General features: G+C 43.5%; 1 protein-coding gene across 5 annotated transcripts in view; it reads right to left on the bottom strand.

Annotated features, from left to right (window-relative positions):
* Window positions 1-1,743: 1,743 nt before the first annotated feature.
* COBL (cordon-bleu WH2 repeat protein) overlaps window positions 1,744-21,830 on the bottom strand; it is a 236,994-nt gene continuing 216,907 nt past the window's right edge. For all 5 annotated transcript variants that reach the window (XM_038760048.1, XM_038760052.1, XM_038760050.1 and 2 more), the window contains 4 exons: window positions 17,667-19,660; window positions 13,871-13,990; window positions 11,978-12,247; window positions 1,744-3,156 (listed from right to left, as the gene is read on the bottom strand). In XM_038760048.1, the coding sequence (XP_038615976.1) occupies window positions 3,139-3,156; window positions 11,978-12,247; window positions 13,871-13,990; window positions 17,667-19,660 (2,402 nt within the window). In that variant the 3' untranslated portion in view covers window positions 1,744-3,138. The remainder of the gene's footprint in view (window positions 3,157-11,977; window positions 12,248-13,870; window positions 13,991-17,666; window positions 19,661-21,830) is intronic.

Here is a 21,830-nt window from a genome sequence, read left to right as displayed (position 1 = left end):
CAAGAGTTGGTAGGCAGGATCTCTTCTCCTAAGGATAATCGGGTTGGAAACATTCCCTGTCCCACATGAGGCTCACAATCATAATCCTCATTTTACAGATGAGGATACTGTGTCTTAGAGAAGTTAAATTACTCACTCAAGGTAACACAGCAGGCAAGTGGTGGAGCTGGGATTAGAACCCAGGTCCTCTGATTCCCAGGGCCACAATCTTGTCACTAGGCCACACTGCTTCTGCTTCCCTCCGTACCCACCTGCCCTGGGTTCCTGGGGTGGGGAATTCAACAGGCGGATTTTCTAGCCTAACAGATATGGCCTAGGCACGATGAGCTCTCAACATACGATTGCCCTCCAATCACATCCTGCCTGGTGGGGGGCAGGGGGGAGTAATGAAGAGCAGATCATAATGCAGTGTTTTAATTGGAGCAAAAGAACATTTGTCATGTGAGTTACAGAGGAGTAAGCTGCAAACTTAGAGTGTATCTCACAAGGGCTTTGAGGATTGTGGAGAGAGACTCTAAGAAGGGTTCTTGGAGGTGTTTTGGCATTTGTTTTTCATTTTTCCTCTTTAGACAATCAATCAATAGTATTTTTTGAGCACTTACTGTGTGCAGAACACTGTACTAAGTGTTTGGAAGAGTACAATATAACAATTCCCCGATCACCTATTCCCTGACCACAGTGACTTACAATCTAGAGGGGGAGAAAGACATTAATATATATGCATAAATTATGTATATGTACATAAGTGCTGAGGGGCCGGGAGGAGGGATGAATAAAGGGAGTGAGGCAGGGTGATAAAGAAGGGAGTGGGAGAAAAGGCAAAGGGCTTAGGGAACGGCGCATGGAGGAGATGTGCCTTCAATAAGGCTTTGATGGGGGGAGAGTAACTGTCTGTTGGATAGGAAGAGGGAGGACTTTACAGGCCAGGGGCAGGTTGTGGGCAAGGGCAGAGAGCTAGACAAGAACAAGGCGCAATGAATAGGTTGGCATTAAAAGAGTGAAGTGTGTGGCCTGGGTTGTAATAGAAGAGTAGCGAGGTGAAGTCAGAAGGGATAAGGTGACTGAATGCTTTAAAACCAATGGTGAGGAGTTTGTGTTTGATATAGATGTGGAGGGGCAACCACTGGAGGTTCTTGAGGAGTGGGGAAACATGGACTGAAGGTTTTTGAAGAAAAATGATCTGGGCAGCAGAGTGAAGTATGGGCTAGAGTCGCAAGAGGCAGGAGGCAGGGAAATCATCAAGGAGGCTGATACAGTAATCAGTGTGGGATAGGATAAATGCTTGGATTAATGTGGTAGCAGTTTGGATGGAGAGGAAAGGGCAAATTTTAGCAATGTGTAAATGGTCGAATCAGGATTTAGTGATAAGATTGAATATGTGGGCTGAATGAGAGAGAGGAGCCAAAGGTAATGCCAAGATTGTGGGCTTGTGAGACAGAAAGGATGGGGGTGCTGTCTAGAGCTGCTCCGGCTTCTATAGCAGATGACTGCAAGTCCCTGCCACAGAAACCGCTGAAGCTGAGGGGCAAGAGACCTCTTCTCCCTCTGACCTACTGGACCTTCCACTGTGACCAATCCAACTGCTGTCACTAACCAGAACAGCCAGTCCACTGTCTGAGCCTTGCCTCTCACCAATTCCAGGGCTTAAAGGGACCCAGGCAGGTCCTTGTCCACTTCCATGCTTAGAGAATGTGAATCTTGGCACCAAAACTGCCCAAAAGAAAAAGGCTTTGGCTCACCAAATTTCACACCAAAATTTAATAGAAATTCAATTTTATTTACTTGTGGCACTAACAAACAGATATAGACAGTTGGAGTTAGGTGTGATCGGATGAATGCTCTCCACATGTGGAAGTTAGCAACTTGATGTAGAAACAGTTTGAATTCAGGCCATGAATAGCCTGTTGCCAATCTGAACGGTGCACAAAAGTTAACTGATTATATAAGCATTGAAATATACAAATTTCCATTTCCTTTGTTACATTGCAGAATGGAGGAATAAGAAGAGAAATCATCTTGATGGTGAGTCATCTCTTTTCAGTTAACTGAACAAAATACTTAGAAGATAAATAGAGGAACACTACAAAAGTAGTTTATCTTTGTTATAAATACTGGCTTATACAAAGCAGTGTGCTTCATGAAAATTTACAAACCAAGGATAGTTCTCCCAATGAGCTAATGGAGGGTAGGCTGACAGGACAAGATTGCACTCCAACCTCCCAACCACTAAGCAGATTTTGGAGATGTACTCTGCCTCTCTGGGACACACTGAGGTTTCCCCTTTCCTGGCTTAACAGTTTTCAAGAGAGAGGATTTGGGTTCAGTGTACTGTCCTCTGATATATTATCCCCATACACATCATATCCCAATTCATACCAGGTTCTGAAGGGGCAAGCCGCCATTTGGACATTATGGGGTTTCTCATTTTGTGGGGATTTGGGGGCTAGAAAACCACTATTTTATAGCACCTAATGCTGTGCTATCTATGTCAGTACTTGATAAAGCATCATTTGATGGCAATAAATAAAAACCATGAGCAGTTTCTGATACATGAAACTCCATGAGTCAGTGCCCAAACAGATGGCTAGGTCAAGAATTTGACAGCACTAGTAGACTATGGCAATTGAGGCTTTGAGAAATAATTGCACTTTCTCATCCTTGCTGCCAATCCAGGTAAGTCTACTTCACATCAGACACATTCCTTTTTATTTGTCACTAGCTGTTTTCTTAAACTTAAAGATTTCAAGCCAGGGAAGCATTTTCAACAGCTGCACATGGTAGAAGGCTTCTAGGTCTTTGATGGATAGGGAACCAAACGCTTCTCAATTTTGCCCATAACAACAATTCAGGCCTGGGCTACACAGTGTTTATATGCTTGTTAGCCTGCCAACAAGAAGAGTTTATTGGCAACTTTAAGTATTGAGAGGCAAAACACATTTTCTTGGCACACAGGCTGGGCAAGAGAATGACAAGATCTTTTCCCTTTGAATCATTCTTTAGGAACATACACAAAATGAAATACAGCAGACTTTGGCCCGTAGACAAAAAAGTAATACCGATTCCTGACGGTCTTTGCCACTTCAAGGATTTGAATGATGATCATAGATGTGTACACGGTTAGCTTCCTCTGGTCCCGATTCAAACAGGCAGCGGGACCTGTAGTGGAGAAAAAGGCATGCGTTCAAGAGGTATTTAAAGCTCAAGTCACTGACCTTAATGCTTTGAATAGCCACCCGCATCATGTTAATCGAAAATCATCATTGGTTGTGTACTCTGGGCTTCTTTTTCAGGCACGTGGAACTCTCCTGAACTACGCTTTGAATGGCCAGTTTGAGTGACACTGATAGACTTAGCATCACCCAATTTTTCAATCCCATAAGGATCGACATGAATTTTCTGCCACCGTCCATCCCAAGGAAGGTCAGGTTAGTGTATTTGGGTTTTTGGGAGATTCAGGGAGGTGGAATAGTGTTGGCGGATGTTGTTTCTCTGTCTCTTTCTTATGTCACCCCGTACTGTAGTACAAACACCTGACCAAAGATATTGCTTAGTGACAAGTTTTAGCTGATCTGACTTGAAAACAGCAGCCTAAATCCTTGTTGGACTAGGACTAGTAATTTGTAAATCTGATCATTATTTATAAAGATCTGAATGACGTCACTAAATTCTGTTACTTAGGCAAGTACATTGTCTAAAGATGCACAGATAGATGAAGGGGAAGGAAGTAAATGAAAGCAAAAAAGCTTGTGCACTCTGTGGGAGAGTAACAGATGGAATGTGGCAACGTGAGAGGCCAAGGTTAAGCCCAAACTAAGCATCTACGCAGCAGGTGTGATGTCCAATCCCTTTAACTGGCAGGGAGGCCAACCAGACAAGGCAACATGTTGTTTCTTGAGCAATTCCATCAGCAACTTCTACATATAGGCCACTTGTCACATCATATTGAAAGTCAGAAACCCCTACAATGAAGTTTTGGGAAGATTGGGCAGGGAATGTGTCTGTTTATTGTTATATTGTACTCCTTCAAGCTCTTAGTGCAGTGCTCTGCATGCAGTAAGGGCTCAATAAATATGATTGAATGAATGAAGTTAAAGCAATGTTGCAAATCACCTCACACCGTGGAGGATATAAACAGGCAAGGAGCGTGGTATTTACCTGAGGGTTTACTACACACACAGCACTGTACTATGCTCTTGGGAGAGTAAAAGGTATTGCGTCTTTGGGCCTTAGTATGCCGCTTCAGAGGTGTAAAAACTGGGTACTGGCGACCACAGCTTGCTGTGAAAAGCAACTCAAACTGCCTGGCCCTTACTATGCAGCCAGCCAGACACACCTTCCTGAACAGACACTACCAGGAAATACACATGCAAAAAGGAAGGGCTCAGCCCATAAGGGTCTCTGGGAAATGAGGGGCATTCTTGATTAAAGTCTGCCAGTTACCTCAAATGTGAAATCAGTCTGTTGGACATCAAAATTACAAAGTGGCCTCACTGCCACTCCACTTGTGGACAGCCTTCCTAGACATCTACTTGACAGACATATGTATTGGTAAACTAATGTGTGTGTGTGTCTATGCATATGTATACACAGGTATTTTAGGCCATAAAAAACACAATTCCTTCAGGTGATATCATTTTATTTGGTTTATTTTTATATCCTGGCCTAACTCATGGTTACCAAGATACCATAAATAGGGATGTCCCTGCTCTCCCCCTCCCTCACTCCAGTAAAGACATATGCTTGTTTATGGAAGAAGTGTTTGTTTATTCTGTATGATTTGTGCCTCTTGAGCCCTGAGATGTTTTACAGTTACAGCATCATTTGTTCAATCATTTTTTAAAGGGCAAACAGACAAGGCCAAGTAATATTTACATATTTGAGGTTTGCATCAGCTAAAGTCCTGAGGTGGGAAAAGAGTCATCTGTGTTTGCAAAATCCAGATGCCTATGACTGGATAGTGTATCTAATACTGCATTTTCAACAGTTGTCAGGCACTCCAGAAGATGTCTGGTCCCAGGCTGGGTCGGTGACCTTGGGCAAGATGCTTACATTCTCAGGGACCCAGTTTCCCCACCTGTAAAATGGAAGCTTTAATCTCTGCAGCAGAGAAGATTACTCAGATAATGTCTCCCAAGCCCACTAGAGGTAAAGATACAACATATAGGGAAAAAAAGCCTTTCTTTCTTACCTTTCTCTCTCCCTGCCAAGTTCAGTGCTCAATAAATCATTGAATGAAAGTCTGATAGACTGATAGGCGGTAAAGTCATCCCCACCTGTACAGTTGGTTGACTGTCCACTCATTTCCATTTCATTATTAGGACAAGTCATTTAGGTCTGGAGACCCCACTGCAATTGAATCCATTGGCAACTGACTGTCTCCTCCTTGGTGTTTTGGGGAGTACTGACCCTGGCCCTGCAAGACTGAACTGATAGAAGGAATGATCTTGGGGAATCCTCAAGGAGCCCAGATGTAAGATACCATGTCCTTTATTGCTAAGGAATTAGCATGAGAGGCCCATCTGCCCCAAACCCAGAACTGACATTTAGCCTATTGGTAAGGTAGGAGTGCTAGAAGGATTTTGATGCAGGGAGAATGCTGTTCAACAAAATAATCAGTGACCACAGAAATTATTCACAATAGGCATGGCAAATTTAGCTGAAGACTTTGTTTTTGGATAGATGTTATCTATCTGGGTAATATTAGTAATAGTAATATGATTTACTAAGTGCTTACTGTGTGCAGAACACCATACTAAGTGCTGGGAGGGAATACACAGGTAGGAGCTAGCCATGGACCCCTGTCTCTCAGATGGTGTGTAAGAAATTTCATAATTTTGGCATGTCTGAAATTGATTATAATTTTCTTTCGGTGCTTAGTCCAGGTTTTTAAGTGGCCATCTTCAGGAAGTTGAACAGAGAGACCTGAAGGAAATCCAACGTGATGCTATAGGGGCATTTTATCCAGGTGTCTGAGTTTGGATAAAAAGACAGATGTGAAACTGATTACCCATTCCCCGGTAAGCCACCCCTTGCTTGATTTTTGTGGGCCCAGTTGCTCTGCCCAACTCTGCCTCAGCTTAAGTTTGTGTTTTGCAAGATGGTCCTCCTGTTTATTGTCCTTGTTTATGTTCCTCTCCCTTTAGCTGACCTCACGGGAGCTCTCTGGAAAGAGATCCTGCAGTTATCCATTTTCCTTACAGGTTCTACTTCGTGAAACTATGTTGCAATGAGCAACTATGGTGTCGAAGCTGACGGTATGACTGTTACAAGATCTCGTGGTTGGTGGCCGCCCTCTGACCTTCTATTGTTGAGCATGGCTCAGGTAAGGCCCTGCCCCACAGGAAGTGAGCAGATAGGTTTCCCTGTTCGAAAGGCACTGGTTTCTTTCTTTAAATTTCCAAGGCCCATTTGGTAACCGATGTGTTATCTTTCTAAACTTGCAGAAAACAGGGCTTCCAGGGTTGATACCAATGCAGCTTACAAATTCAGAGAATTTTATTACATCAATGGTTTAATAATGACCACATATCATCATTAGAATATGAAAACTGCCTGCGTCTCAGAAAATTCATGTTTTTGTTAAATTAGAATAGGAGGCTTTGCATTCACCCATTCTGGAACAAAATGACATATGGGAACAAGGTGCTTACGTAGGGTGATGAAAATTAATTGGGTAGAAGACAAACTCAAAGCAATTATTCCCAAGTCCTAATTGGTTTGTTAGGGAGAGACTCACAACTAGGTCTATCCTCAAATAAGCTCCTAATTATAAAAAATAGTGCAGCATTTGCTAAGGACTTATTATGGAACAAGTGCTGTTGTAAAAGCTGGGGTGGATGCAAAATTCTAAGATTGGACCTAATCCCTGTCTCACAAATCGCTTAGTATAGTGCTCTGCACACACTAAGCGCTCAATAAATATGGCTGAATGAACAAGAAGCTTGGAGTGAGGGAGAGCAGGGATTTTAACTCCATTTTACAGACGGGAAAACTGAGACAGTTTAAATGATCTGTTCAAAGTCTTGCAGTAGACTAGGGGCATAATTAAGGCCTCCTGTCATATTCCCATAGACTTTTCACTCTCCCACACTGCCAAAATTACTTCTTTCTTTAGTCCAGTTGGAAAGAATAATTCTGAGCCCCTTTTCCTGGTGGCTTCACACTGTAAGGACTCTGGGACACAGTTCTGGCTATCATTATGGTTGTGGTCAAATGAGTTAACACATTTCTAAGGCTGCTGCTATGAAGGAGGTGTCAAAACAAAGCATTCTAATCTTTAAAAATGTCCACAAGGAGCTGTGAGTAGCAGGTGTAATTGTAGAAGCCTGTGCAGGACGATGGAAAATTGATCAATGTTTTTGGAGGGGGTGGAGAAAGCTGCCTTAGGTCAGACTGAAAAGATCAGGGCCCTTCAGTCTGGAAAGACAAGGGTTGAGATATGGGACATAACTGTAGTATAAAATACCCAAAAGAGTGTGAGCAGGAGGTACATGCAAGTGCTGCTTTTTTATGGTATCTATTAAGCGCTTATTGTGTGTCAAACCCTGTTCTATGTGCTGGGGGAGGTACAAATTAGGCTAAGCACAGGCGAGTAGGTACAAGTTAGGCTAGACATAGTGTCTGTACCAGATGGGGCTCACAGTCTAAGTAGAAAGGAGAACAGGAGAACTGAGGCCCAGAAAAGTGAAGTGACTTGCTTAAGGACACACAGCAGGCATTTAGCAGAGTCAGAATTAGAACCCAGGTCCTCTGACTCCCAGGTCCTTGCTCTTTCCCACAGACCATGCTGCTATTCACCAAAGCCCACAACACTTGGATAAAGAGGACCCTTAATGAAGCTTGAAGGGGATAATTTCCAAACAAACAAAGATCTGTTTGCCAACAAACCAGGGGCAAAAATATCGACTTACAACCACAGGAGGTGGATTCATTCACTCAATCGTATAAAACTCTAAGCACGTTCAAAGGGAATTTGGATACATTCATGGATGGGAGGAGCACTAAACTGTAAGTTCCTTGTTGGCAGGAATTGTCTACCAACTCCGTTGTATTTTCCCAAGCACTTAGTACAGTGCTCTGCACAAAGTAAGTGCTCAATAAATACCATTGTTTCATTGACCATAATGGAGTAAGACCTAAGCAATTCATTTTTTAGGTCTTATGATCACTTGGCCTTAGTTCCAAAGATGTTGCACAGCCTGAAAAAGCAGACTCACTTCTCTGCATTAAAATGATTTGAATTTTATTTGCCAGTTTCACCAAATGCTGAGGCACGATTACAAAACTCTTTTTTGGTTTATTGAAAAAATCGATATCTTTAAAAGCCTGCCCTGGGCAGGATTAGGCCCACTAAAACACTGAACAAAGCCAAGGCCTCTGGCAGCTTACAGGATGGCCTCTTGGGGCACAGAGGGGAGATCAATAACCGGCCCTTGGCCCTGTTTCTCAGCCCAAACCTTGCCCCTCCACCTGCTTTCAGAAGAATTGCTGCTGAGTGACACCTGCCACATGCATCTGAGAGCCGAGGTGTGGGTAACACCAAGGAGTGGTTTCTCTTACCCTAGAGGTATCAATCTAACAATGGTATTTATTGAGCACTTACAATGTTTCCAAGAGAAGGGGGTGGGCCACAGTCTGGAAGGTAGCGGAGAGGTTGAGAACTATTAGGATGGAGTACAGGCCACTGGATCTGAGAAATCCATTTCCAAAAAAGGAAAGGGGAAAAAAGCCATCTCTATTCGCTGTCATCTTGGCTAGTTTTCTGTTTGGTCTCAGTGTTACCCTGGGTTCTAAAATGAGATTTTTTTTTTTCTGCTTTCTCTCTGAAAACAGTAGTCATAGCAACTCCAAACGCCCAGCAAGGTGTGGTCTCTCTGGGACCGGGGTACACAGTGCTCTGTGGATCAATTTTCCAGGTCTGCTGCAGGAAGGAACTGCAGCTGACAAAATGCACATGAGGCTTTGACATCACAAGCCTGGGGTAAGAATCTCCGTTTGTTATAAACCTTGGGTCTTACACTTGGCAACAGCACATGTGCTCTTTGAGCAGGGTGGCTAGAGTCAAAGAACCGTTTCTCAGGGTTAAGCCATGTGGGTCTCTGCATTTATTGTCTTTGTTGCTAGGGACTGCACATCCAGGGAAAGGACCTGTACTAATGATTGTCTGCCAACCCCAAGAGGTTTGAAGTTCAGTTCCGGTGATAATCCCTCAACATTCATTTGCCTCTGGACAGTTTATCTCAACCATTATAGCGTGGCAGCTGTGATGGAAAAACCATCCCATGAGGGTTGCGGTAGAGACTTCTAGGGTTCCCCATTTTTGTCTGGATTGTAGTTACCTCAGGAGAGGTTTTTGCATGCTGTCGCAATAAAACTGCACCTCAGGAAAAATGTCTTAAGCATTGTGGTGAATGGACTTAGCTAAACCCTCCATGTCCAGATTCAGAGAATGCCTCAAAATGGGGGTCGTCAGCACTCTCCATTGTCTTCATCCAGAGGGTAAAGTTTCTCTACTAAAAATAGAGCAGACTTTTGGGGCCAGTGTTTTTCCTGGATCATTAGCTCCCTTATTCTCCAGCAAACCTAGGAGAAAGAGCATGGGGCTGGGAGACAGAGGACCTGGATTCTTTACTCTGGCTCTACCACTTGCCTGCTGTGTAACCAAGGCCTGAGTCACTTAACTTGTCTGGGCCTCAGATTTCTCACCTATAAAATAGAGATTTCAATGCCAGTTCTTCCTCCTACTTAGACTGTGAACCTCACGTGGTACAGGGACTTGCACCCTGCCTGATTATCTGGTATTTAGTTCATACAGTACTTAAAAGCATATTATGTGCCAACCCCTGTATTAACAAATGCCAACAACCGATATTCTTATTATTATGTCCAGGACTCCAGTGGTGAACAGAAGCAGAGAGAGCAGAATTATGGGGCTTTCAGATGAACCAAGACACAGTACGGTTGCCAGCAGCCCTGTGAAAACTCCAAGCTTGTAGCTGCCTCATGACCCTACTTGTGAGTTTGGAAATCTGCAAACCAATCAGCACATGGAAAGGTAAAGGCATCTGCACAAGGACTTTTAGGGAGAACTTTAGACTGAGCCAGAGCTCAGCCTAATCTTGGGTTTATTCATGGTCATTTGCAGGCCTTGTAACTTGAATGTGTAAAACAAAAACACGTAATCCTATCTTCCTCCTCCAGATTTTCTCTCTTTTTATCATATTTGTTAAGTGTTTACTAGGTGCCAGACACTGTACTAAGCACTGGGGTAGGTACAGTCCATGTCTCACAAGGGGATCACAATCTTAAATCCCATTTTACAGATGGGGAAACTGAGGCACAGAGAAGTGAAGTAACTTGCCCAAGGTCCCACAGCAGAAAAATGGTGGAGCTGGGATTGAACCCAGGATCTTTGACGCGTAGGCCTCTGCTCTTTCTACTGGGCCGTGCTCCTCTTTTCCAACCAGTTTAAAATGTTACGGCCCAGGTAACTTTCCAGGCTTGCTCCTTGGAGCAAATCATTTCCTTCTCAGCTCCCTACCTGGCCCCTCTCTCTGCATCCTGATTCAGCCCTGGTTCACCACCACTCTGATCCACATTACAGATCATCTCCTCACTGGATGCTTTCAGGGTCAGGGATGCTGGGGGGAATGGGCCAACAGCCCATTTCTCTCAGCTGCTTTGTTTTCTTATCCCTTTATTGCCTCCTTCCACCTGTTCTTCCTGCTGCATGCCCCTGTTTTCAAGACCCTGTCCCATTAAGATCTTCGCTAAGTTTGATTATCTTGCATCTACCCCAGTGCTAAGAGCAGTGCTTGGCACATAGTAAGCACTTAATAAATAACACACTTATTATTATTCCTTCCCAGACTCCTGTCCTAGGTTACTTCAGAAGAAAGACTGATGGGATGAACCCTGTCACCTTAATTTTCCCACCTCCATAGTGAAATAGAAAAAAATACTCCATATATTTGGGCTCTAAATCCCTTTAATAACATCTGAGTCTATGAAATCCCCTCAGCCTGACCCTTCCTGACTTGAGCCTGGAGCTGATGCCTTTAAACAGGAGCACTTTCTGGCATTTTCCATGCTCTTCTCACAGATGCGAGGAGGGAAAAATCTAGGTGGCTTTCCTTCTCTGTCCTGGATCCCTCTCCCATGTTGGAGCCAGAGCCTCGGGCTCTAAGGGACAGGGAGGAGAAAATAACAGGGCACTTCTGAGAATTGAGAGGGAGTTCTCACTTACCTCTTCCCAAATCCATCTCTGGATAGGAGAATCTGGAACGTTCTAGATTTCAGTGCTAGAATTTTCTAGAAACCTTCTCTTAAGAAGGTTTCCTGGCACTTAATTCAGTACTTTTTTATGGTATTTAAGCATTTAGTATGTATCAAATACTGTTCTAAGTGCTGGCGTAGATAAAAATGAATTAGGTTGGATACAGCCCCTGTCCCACATGAGGCTCACAGTCTAAGTAGAAGGGAGAACTGAGATAAGGAGAAGTTAAGTGACTTGCCCAAAGTCACACAGCAAACAATTGGCAGAGCCAGAATTAGAACCCAGGGCTTCTAACTCCTGAACCTGTGCTCTTTCCACTAGGCCATTGCTGCTTCTCTGCACTTGGCCCATATGGTTACTGAGTACCACAATAACTCATTATTATTGTTATTATTACCATAAGTGCACAGTTCACCTTCACTGCCCACAAAGAGCTTATATTCAAAGGAGAGTTCCCTGGCCTGAAAGGTCCCTTCTGGCTCACCTCAAATCTATTGATTTATCAGTATAAAATCTATTGGGAGTCAGAAGGACACGGGTTCTAATTCTGACACCTCAACTCCCTCGTCTATAAAATGGGGATTGAGGCTGTGAGCCCCACCTGGGACAGGAACTATGTCCACCTCAATTTGCTTGTATCCACTCCAGTGCTTAGTACAGTGCGTGGCACATCATAAGCACTTAACAAAAACCACCATTTACCTTTTTCAATCGGGCTGCCCCAGAGCCAGAGCGGATAGCGTTCAGCAAGGCCTGCCTGGCATCCATGGGGTTGCCTGAATTCCTGGGGGAGGATTTGGGAGCTGCCTTGGATATCGTGGACTCAGCGGAAGGAAGAGGAGGTGATGAAGGTGGGGGTTTCGCAGGCTGTGCAGGGGGATGGTGACCTTCTTTTGGAAAATCATCCCTTGTTGGCCCGGGAAACTCTGCATTTCTCAAATTCTGAAGCTCCTCTGAGGCCGAAGAAGATACCTATCAAGCAAATTGGAAACATATAAAATGGGATCCGAAATAATTATTTGATAGCCATTATACCCTTGAGGTTCAAATGTTTCAGTGGCAAAAGAAACATATTGTTTATTCATCGGTTGAAACATCTATTACTACTCTCTCACATCATTCAACTACACTGATTAAGGTTTTTGGCAACAGCTTCATCTCAGAAAGGCAATCTTTATTTACCGTGAACGCCACGATCCTGCAATCCTTCTTGGTCCTCAAGGACAGTTAGTTTACCACAGGTATAATGTAACTAGAAAGATACATTATTAGATTGTCCTGAAACTTGTGCATTTTACTACTCTGTATTCTTGGCTAGATCAGTCAATCAATTATATTCACTGAGCACTTGCTCAGCACTGAGCACTTTGTGTGCAAAGCACTGTGCTAAGTGCTTGGAAAAGTACAATACAACAGAATTGGTAGACACGATTCCTTCTTTCAAGGAACTGAAATCTATTGGGGAAGACAGACATGGGAAACAGCTGAGTACAAGGATAGGTACATAAAGCAACCACCACTCTTTAGGGCTGGCAAGTTTAAATCCTGCTGGATTTTGCACGTCAATGAGATTCCCTGAATTTATGTGTGTATTTGAAGGGAAAGAGTCTATAGTGCTGCACAGATGTTATCTCCCTTAGCCTCATTTCTCTGTGGGTTTACAATTTTGGATTTTATAATTATGGAAACTCCTGATAAAGACATTAAGTGATATGCCCAAGAAAGTCAGTGGTGGGCCAGGTTTTTTCTTTTTCAAGCTCAAATGAGCCTCCTTCCATTACTGATTTCTTCTTTTGGCTTGGCCTGGCCTGGTGACAGAGAAATTGTGATGAACTATAAAATGGGGGAAACCATTAGGAACGTTGAAGATTTACCCAGCTCAGTACTACACACATGTGCATAAAGTCGAACTGCTCTGTATTTCATTCAATTGTATTTACTGGGTGCTTAATGTGTGCAGAGCACTGTACTAAGCACTTGGGAGCATACAACAGAACAAGAAACAGACATATTCCCTGCCCACAATGAGCTTACAGTCTAGAGGGAGGAGATCACCATCTCCCACAAAGAGTGGCAGGCCAGCTTGACGCTTTGGAAATGCTTCTGCAACTCTCAAACTCTGAAGCTCCACTTTGGTACTTATAAAGTTTTTTAACTCTTTTTTTATTGCTAGAAAAGTCCATATTTTTGAGTCGCTAGCAGGTAACACTTCATCACCTCAGCATGGCCTAGTGGATAGAACATGGGCCTGGGAGTCAGCAGTACCTGGGTTCTAATCCTGGCTGTGCCACTTGTCTGTTATCTGTCCTTGGGGAAGTCACTGAACTTCTCTGTCCCTTGGTTATCTCAGCTGTAAAATGGGTTTTAAGACTGTGAGCCCCATGTGGGACAACCCAATTAGCTTGTATCTATCCCAGAGCTTAGAGGAGTGCTTGACACATAGTAAGCACTTAACAAATGCCATTATTGTTCTATTGTTATACTATTAATAAAAAATTCCTGCAATCTGCAGGCAGATTTCTGCTCATGCGGTCCTTACTGAAACACTCTGGATGCCCCTGCTGGAGGAGGAAGAAGGCTATTGATCGCTCATACCTTTTTCAGCCTAGAGGCTCCGCTGTGTCCCCTGATTGCTGCTAGTAAGGCTGATCTTTCGCTTTCGGGCTCAAGGTAAAAGGGCTTCTTCAGACTTCCATCTGGGATAGGTTCTGCAGTCTGGAATATGAATACAGTTGGAACAACCTTTATCAAAGGTATTTCATCATCAATGGTATTTATTGAGCATTTACTAGGTGCAGAGCACGGTACTACGTGCTTAGGATAGCATAACAGAATTAGCAGGTATGTTCCCTGCCCATAACAAGCTTACAGTCTAGAGGGGGAGACAGACATTAATATAAATAATTTATAGTATATTATTTAAAGATATGTCTGTAAGTGCTGTGGGGCAGGTGGTGGGGCAAATATCAAATGCTCAGGTCACATATCCAAGAGCAAGCTGGGAAAACAGGGCTTAACTGGGGAAGACCTCTTGGAGGAGATGTGATCTTAATAATGTTTTGAAGCTGCAGAGAGTGGTGGTCTCGCATTAATGGAGGAGGACGGAGTTCCAGGCATAAGGAGGACTTGGGAAAGGGTTTGGCGGAAAGATAGATGAGACTGGGGCACGGTGAGCAAGGTGATGTTATAGGAGCAGAGTGTGTGGATGGGTGAGGTAGGATGGGGTGAGCTGATTGAGGGCCTTACAGGGCTGATGATAAGCAGTTTCTGTTTGATGTGGAGCTCGATGGGCAACTACTGGAGGTTCTTGAGGAGTAGGGAGACATGTATTCAACATTTTTATTGAAAAATGATCTGTGCGGCAGAGTGAAGTTTGGACTAGAGTGGGGAGAGGCAAGAGGCTGGGAGGTCAGTGAGGAGATAGATGCAGTAGTGAGGGTGGGATCAGCACAGTAGCAGTTTCGATGGAGAGGAAACAGCGGATTTTAGCAGGGTTGTGAAGGTAGAATCGACATGATTTAGTGACAGGTTGAATATGTGGGTGGAATGTGAGAGGTGTGTCGAGGACAACGCCAAGGTTATGGATTTGTGGGATAGAGAGGGCAGTGAGGGACTATAATGAGGGGAAAGACAAGGGGAGGACAGGGTTTGGGTGAGAAGATAAGGAGTTCAGTTTTGGGCAGGTTTAGTTTGAGATACAAATGCCCTGAAGGCAGAAGAAAATGCAAAAAAGAAGGGAAGGAGAGAGGTCGGGGCTGGAGATGTAGCTTTGGGAATCACTTGCATAGAGGTGGTAGTTGAAGCTGTGGGAGTGAATGAGTTCTCTAAGGGAGTGTCTGTAGATATAGAATAGAACTGAGCCTTGAAGGAACCTTACTGTCAGAGAGCGGGAAGCAGAGGAGCCAGCAAAATAAACTTTACCCAGGGGTTAGGACTGTTCCCCTCTTCAAGAAAAGGAAAAAAAGTCACTCAATAGAGATCATAGATAACATTGTCACTGTTTTCTCAAATACATTTGATATTTCCTGCAAGTTTCAAGTGCAGATACTGAATCATGCTCTACCAACCTGTTCCTAAATAAAATTGGATGCTTAAGATTTAGGTGCTTTACTCTCCTTCAATATAGTCACATTCTTCATCTTACAATGTACAAAAACAATATTTGGGCAGAGAATATCAAGTGATCCTAATATTAGGTTTTCTCCTAATATAGCTAGTTTTTGATGATACTCTTTTGCAATAATAATAATTGTGGTATTTAAGTGCTTACTGTATGTCAAGCACTGTACTAAGCGCTGGGGTACAAGATAAGCGGATCTCACACGGGGCTCCCAGTCTAAGTAGGAGGGAGAACAGGAATTGAATCTCTAGAGGGAAGTGAGGCACAGAGAAGTTAAGTGATTTGCCAAAAGTCTGGCAGCAAGTACTTGGAGGAGCTGGAATTAGAACCCATGCCTTTTCCACTAAGCCAGGCTGCTTCTCAGTATGTAATGTGGATGACATGCTTTTCTATGTGGACTTCTTGGGGCCTTGGCTTCTCCTCTTCCTCCCACCTGCTGATAATCGTATTCAAGATTATTGTGATTGCCTACATGGTCATGTTTAATGACACAACCAGGGTTCTTAGACCTGGTGTTAGAATTCTCTTTTAATTCTTGGTCCTTAGGAAACTCTTTCTCGTCCAGAGAATGTTAGTAACACTGACAGCCTTTTAATCCACCACTGTTATGGGTAGGGAACAGGTCTGCTAATCCTGTTGTATTGTGTTCTCCCAAGCACTTAGTACAGTGCTCTGCATATAGTAAGCACTCAATAAATACTATTGATGGATCAAATTACCAAAAAAGTGCTGTTATATGCTGAGATATACAAAAAAGTATGTAATATATACTGCTGTCTTAAACTTCAATGATATGTGTTCTCTGAGATGCAAATAACTATTACTAGCATTGCAGAATCAGCCAGGCATTAAGGACTGACACCAAGCCTCAAGTAAACCAAAATTATGACCAGTTTGTGTTCAGGAATTTCCCTCAAACAGCAGATTTTTATCATCAACAAAGACCTGAATGCTCCCACCACATTCTGGTACACAAACCAAAAATGCACTATCCAGTAATAGACAAAGAAATAGAAAACGGAATACAACAACATCAGGTTAGTGCCAATGTAACAACGAACTTTAAACCAAGCCAAAATTCATAGGCCTCCTCTATGGCTGGGAGACCTGAATTGGCTGGGAGACCTGAATCCACCAGAATCTGTCACATGCCATAAAAAACATTAACTAGCAAGGAGGATCACAAACAAGGAGGCCTGGAACTCAACTAGTCTATCAGGACTTAAGAACACTCATTGTCCACACTGGGCATGAAGCCTGATGGCCTGGTGGTAAAATTATGGACTTGGAAGTCAAGGAATCTGGGTTCTGTACCCGGCTTTGCCACTTCCTTGATATGTAACCTTGGGCAAGTCATTTAATTTCTCTGAGCCTCAGTTTCTTCAGCTGTAAAAAGGGGAATATTCAACCCCTGTTCTCCCTCCTACTTAGACCCGGAACCCTATGTGGGACAGGGACTTTGTCCAACCTAATTACCTTGTATCTTCCCCAGATGTTAGAACAGTGCTTGACACACAAAAAGAGCTTAACAAATGCCATAATTATTATCACTATTACTGAGTGGGAAGTTTGAGGTGAATGGATGAAAGCAGGACCCTCAAGCAGCTGCTGTATGGGGCATTTAATTAGGGGACCAAAGCAACTCTCCTAAACACTCAGGGTACAGTACTCTGCACACATCAGGGGCTCGAAAAATATTGTTGACTATGAAAGGAAATATCTTAGGCATGGAGAGTGACTGGGAGAGTGCTGGGTTTTAGAACGGGCGGTTCAGAAGGGTCATGAGAGGAAGAGGAAGAAATGAAAATTGCATCAGGCAGTGTAAAAAAGGAGCAGGAGTAGTATGGCAAAGGGCTAGCTGGATGTGTACCCAGTGTGGAAGGGATGACTGGTCACGTGAATTTGTCTTTTGACCACACTGCATGCAGGGATAAAACCTCACCATTGTGTCATCTTCAAACACAAAGGACAGTTTGTCCTTTCTCTCTCTCCTGTCTCCTTCCTCCCCCTTCCCCCCCTTCCCCCTGTATGAAGAGGAGACGGAATGTATTTCTGTCAAATTTCCTCTGTCAGCAAGAGGCTATTGAAAAGAATATCTAAAAGAGACTTTTATCCACACAACCTTTGCCACCCATTACTAGGGATAGTTGACTAGTTGGTGGTAAATTGTTCATCGAGTACACTGCAACAATGTTAACAGCAGTTTCCAAATTTACTGGAACAGTATCAAATCCCAAACCTCAGGGAATGTAAATCAAATGCCTGCTTTACCTTTCGAAGTTTATCTTTTCCTCCTCCAGACTGAATGGCTTCCATCAAAGCACTATGAAGTGATGTATCTTTTGGTGCTGGTTTCTGTATGATGGGCTTGAATTTTTTCTTGGGCCCAAATATGCTGGTCGATAGAGGAATCTCTGACTCAGTCAATGTATCTGCAGATGAGGCATCCAGTTTCTCCTCCACTTTCATGACACCGAGGCTGTTTGGCCCAGCAGCACCTGGTGCAGATGACTGTTTCAAAGAGACAGCAGGCTCGCTGCTGACAGGAGCCATCTTCCCAGAATTTGAAACCGCTCCACTCTCCACTTGGAAGTTTGGTGAGTGAGGGGCTGGGGGTAGATTTCTACTGTTCAATTTCTCACATTTTTGGTTACAGACAAAATCTGTCTTTTTGTTTCCCACACGTCTTCCGTAATCTTCTTCAACAAAGGAATTACCCCTTGGAAAGGATTTTGCTAGTGTGGCACCTATGCTCTGTCCATACAAGTAGGCAGTATCGTCTCGAGTTTGTGACTTGGCATTGGCTCCATGGTTTCCTGATCGAGGCTGCGGACTCCCTGTAACTCTGTTTGATTCTTTCCAATTGCCAATATGACAATCTGAGGGAGACTGTTCCTTGCTGAGTGGCTGCGTATCTGGGGGACTCTCTTTGGATCCCACAACATCCTTCTTAGTCTCAGGTTCTAAGGCCGGCTTTGGCTTTCCATGTTCGATACTGCTTTCATTATCATGCCTTCCTGTGGATTCAGTCTTAATCTTTGAAGGTTCTATGCACCTTGTGATAGCAGAGGCTACATACTGGCTTGATGTTCTCCTCTGGGGCTTTAGAAAGCTGAATTCTGTTGTTTTAGCTGCTGAGGTTCCTGGCACTTTGGCCTGAGTCAGTGAGACTGGGGTGGGTGGTTTGGTTTTTTCAAGTTCCATATGCCTTTCACCTCCTTTGTGAGCAGTTTGCTGGGATGGCTGTAATTTGGGCTCTGAGAACCCAGATTCGATTTTGAATTCTGTTTCTGTGAGATTCACTTTAGAAGCTGCGGGCTTTTTTGCGAGAGTTTCCGAGGACACCCCAGATTGGTTTTCCAGGGAGTTGCATCTCCAGAATTCCTTTAGTTTTCCAATTGGTTGGCTCTCAGTTTCAGAGACAGAAGACCTGAAGGAACTCTTCAACCCAACAGTGTTTGAGCTCACCAGGTTGCCCAGGTCATCAATTTTAATGGCACCAGTGGACAGGGAGACTTCTCTGTCGTAACATTTCATTTCAGGTTTCGGAGGAACAATTTTATAGGTGGTGAGGCCGGATTTCGATTCATAGCCTGCCTTTGGATTGTACCCTCGGTGATGCCACGTGGTTGGAGAGGTGCTTTCCTCTTCCTTGTGGGAAGTTATCTCTGCCTTAGTCTCCAAAGTCATCGTCTTGTTCTTCTGGGACAATCTACTGCCGTTTGGTTTGTGATCCTGATTTGCTTTCTCCTTCAGAGCATCGGTCTGAGTCTTGAAGGTGGAAGGAGTCACCCCAGATTTCCATTCATCAGCGTCGCTTTTATAATAATCTGGTGGTGCCCGGTTCTTTTCTTTACTTAATTCGTAAGAAAAAATGTAAGATTGAAATACGTCCTCCCTCTTTTTAACAAGCAAACGGCTGACTGCCTTCTCAGATGATGGTTGACGTGTGACATTCGTAGGCACGTGAGTTGTTTTGCCGGCCACCTTTTCCATTCCGAAGGAACCTGCATTGTTATTTTTATTGGGGAGCTCCCCAGCCTGCACTTCATCAGTGGAGACTTCTCTTGACCTCTCTCTAACATGGAATGGGGCTCTCTCTCCATTTCCTTTGAGGTTGGAAGTATTCGTCCTTGAAAGCTCCTTTTCTGTTGTTCCTGGAATTGCTTTTTCACTAACCAAGGCACTTGGTCCATGGGAACTGGAATCACCATTTATGGAACTAGATTTGGAGTTGATATCTGTTTCATAATTATCTTCCACATCTGAAAAAAACCCAACCATAAACAAAAATGGTTCACAATTTGGCACCCCCTCTGCAGTTCTCAGCCAATTATTTTGTAATGCACTCTGTGGAAGATTCCTTTGTTTACTTGTGCATAAGATATTTATATCCATTTTAGTTCGGATTCTCCACACACTCCGAACCTTACTCTTACTTACTCTTACTTATGGAAGAATTGTTTGATGCTTCAAAGTAAGGTAATTGGCTATTAAAATTAGGCACTGTACTAAGCACTGGGTTAGATACAAGCTAATCAGGTTGGACATGGTCCTTGTGCCACATGGTGCTCACAGTTTTAATCCCCATTTTACAGATGAGGTAACTGAGGCACAGAGAAGCTAAAGTAACTTGCACAAGGTCACATAATAGATAAGTGCTGGCATTAGAACCCATGTCCTCCTGACTCTTAGATCTGTGCTCTATCCACTAGGCCACACTGCTTCCCTAAGCACAGCATTTGTCTGTTGTGTGACCTTGGGCAAGTCATTGAAACTTCTCCGTACCTCAGTTACCTCTCTGTAAAGTGGGGGTTAAGAATGTGAGCACCATGTGGGACACGGACTGTGTCCAAACTGATAATCTTTTATCTATCTTCATGCTTATTACAGTGTCTGGCACATAGTAAATTCTTAAGAAATATCAAAAATCTGGAGGATGAAATGTGCAAACCAAGGATGGCTCATTTTGGTGTGTGAAAATATGGGCACATTCCCTGCTCAATGATACATCCAGCCTAGCACTGTCTCAGACTGGGACAACAGGATAAACGGCATGATGCTTGTCCTCCAGACAGTGAGGCTAATTTTAGGGATGAACCATCTAATATCCCTTATTTCCCCCTCTTCATCCCTAATTTTCCACTCAGTAACCCATTATGGGCCAAGAATTTACCCACAACTTCTCTTGGAGCTATTGCTGTTTTACAGCCTGTCATCTTCTCATAGTAATAACTTCCATATGCTTTTAAATTGCTTTGCGAAGGGTTTCATTTCATCTTGAACCTTCCACCTGGGTGGGTGCCTGTTAATCTGATAGTGTAGGATTTGGTGATCAACAATTCCAAGTGTCCACACCCTTCATGCTGTTGTGAGGTCTATAAAATGAGAATGAAACATTTGTTCTCTCTCAAATGTATCCACCTTGATTAACTTGTGCCTACCCCAGAGCTTAGAAGTATCTGACACGTAGTAATTGCTTAATATCACAATTATTGTAATTCATGAACTGTCAGACTGTGTCCAATCTGCATTGCTCGCAACATAGTAAGCACTTACAAATACCGTCATTATATATCGAAAGGCGAACACCAGAAAACTGCTTTCTTCTGTTCTTTTCTCCACTTGGAATGCTTTATGAGAACTGGTAGCTATTCTGTTCTCCCTGGCTACGCAGAAAGAACAGACTTCTTTAGGGAATATGAGGGGAGACTGGAAAAACAGGTGCCTTTCCAGTAATCTTTCTCTGTTTTGGGTAATGATGATAATAATAAATAATAATTATAGCATTTGTTAAGAATACAATATGTACCAAGAACTGTACTAAGCGCTGAGATAAATACAAGACAATCAGGTCAGACACAGTCCCTATCCCACATGGGGATCACAGTCTAATTAGGAGGGCGAATAGGTATTTAATCTTCATTTTACAGATTTTTTATGGTATTTATTAAGCACTTATTATGTGACAGGCACTGGAGTAAATACAAGCTAATGAGGTTGGACACAGTCCCTGACCCACATGGGGATCACAGTAATCCCCATTTTACAGATGAGGTAACTGGCACAGAGAAATTAAGTGACTTTCCCAAGGTTATGCAGCTGACAAGTGGCGGAGCCAGGATTAGAACCCAGGTCCCCGTCTCACAGGCCGGTGATCTTTCCACTAAGTCACACTGCTTCTTCTCTTGTTGCTTTACACTTGGCTCCTTGAGGAGCTTCAGTTACCACCTCTAGGCAAATGACTCCCAATTCTACCTCTCTCACTCCAACCTCTCCCCAGATACTGTGAATCATTGCCTCTTGGGTGTTTCACCTGCATTTCAAACAACTTGCCTAAAAACTTCTCATCTTCCCTCCCCAACCCACTCCTCCACCTCTCCTAATGCTGTAAATAATACCATCATTCTCCCCATTCCCACAATCCACAGCCTT

The sequence above is a fragment of the Tachyglossus aculeatus genome, chromosome 18 (genome assembly GCF_015852505.1).
Source record: "Tachyglossus aculeatus isolate mTacAcu1 chromosome 18, mTacAcu1.pri, whole genome shotgun sequence".
NCBI classification, from domain to species: domain Eukaryota; kingdom Metazoa; phylum Chordata; class Mammalia; order Monotremata; family Tachyglossidae; genus Tachyglossus; species Tachyglossus aculeatus.
Note: the sequence above shows the minus strand (reverse complement) of the source record. Positions and strands in the feature narration are given on the sequence as shown.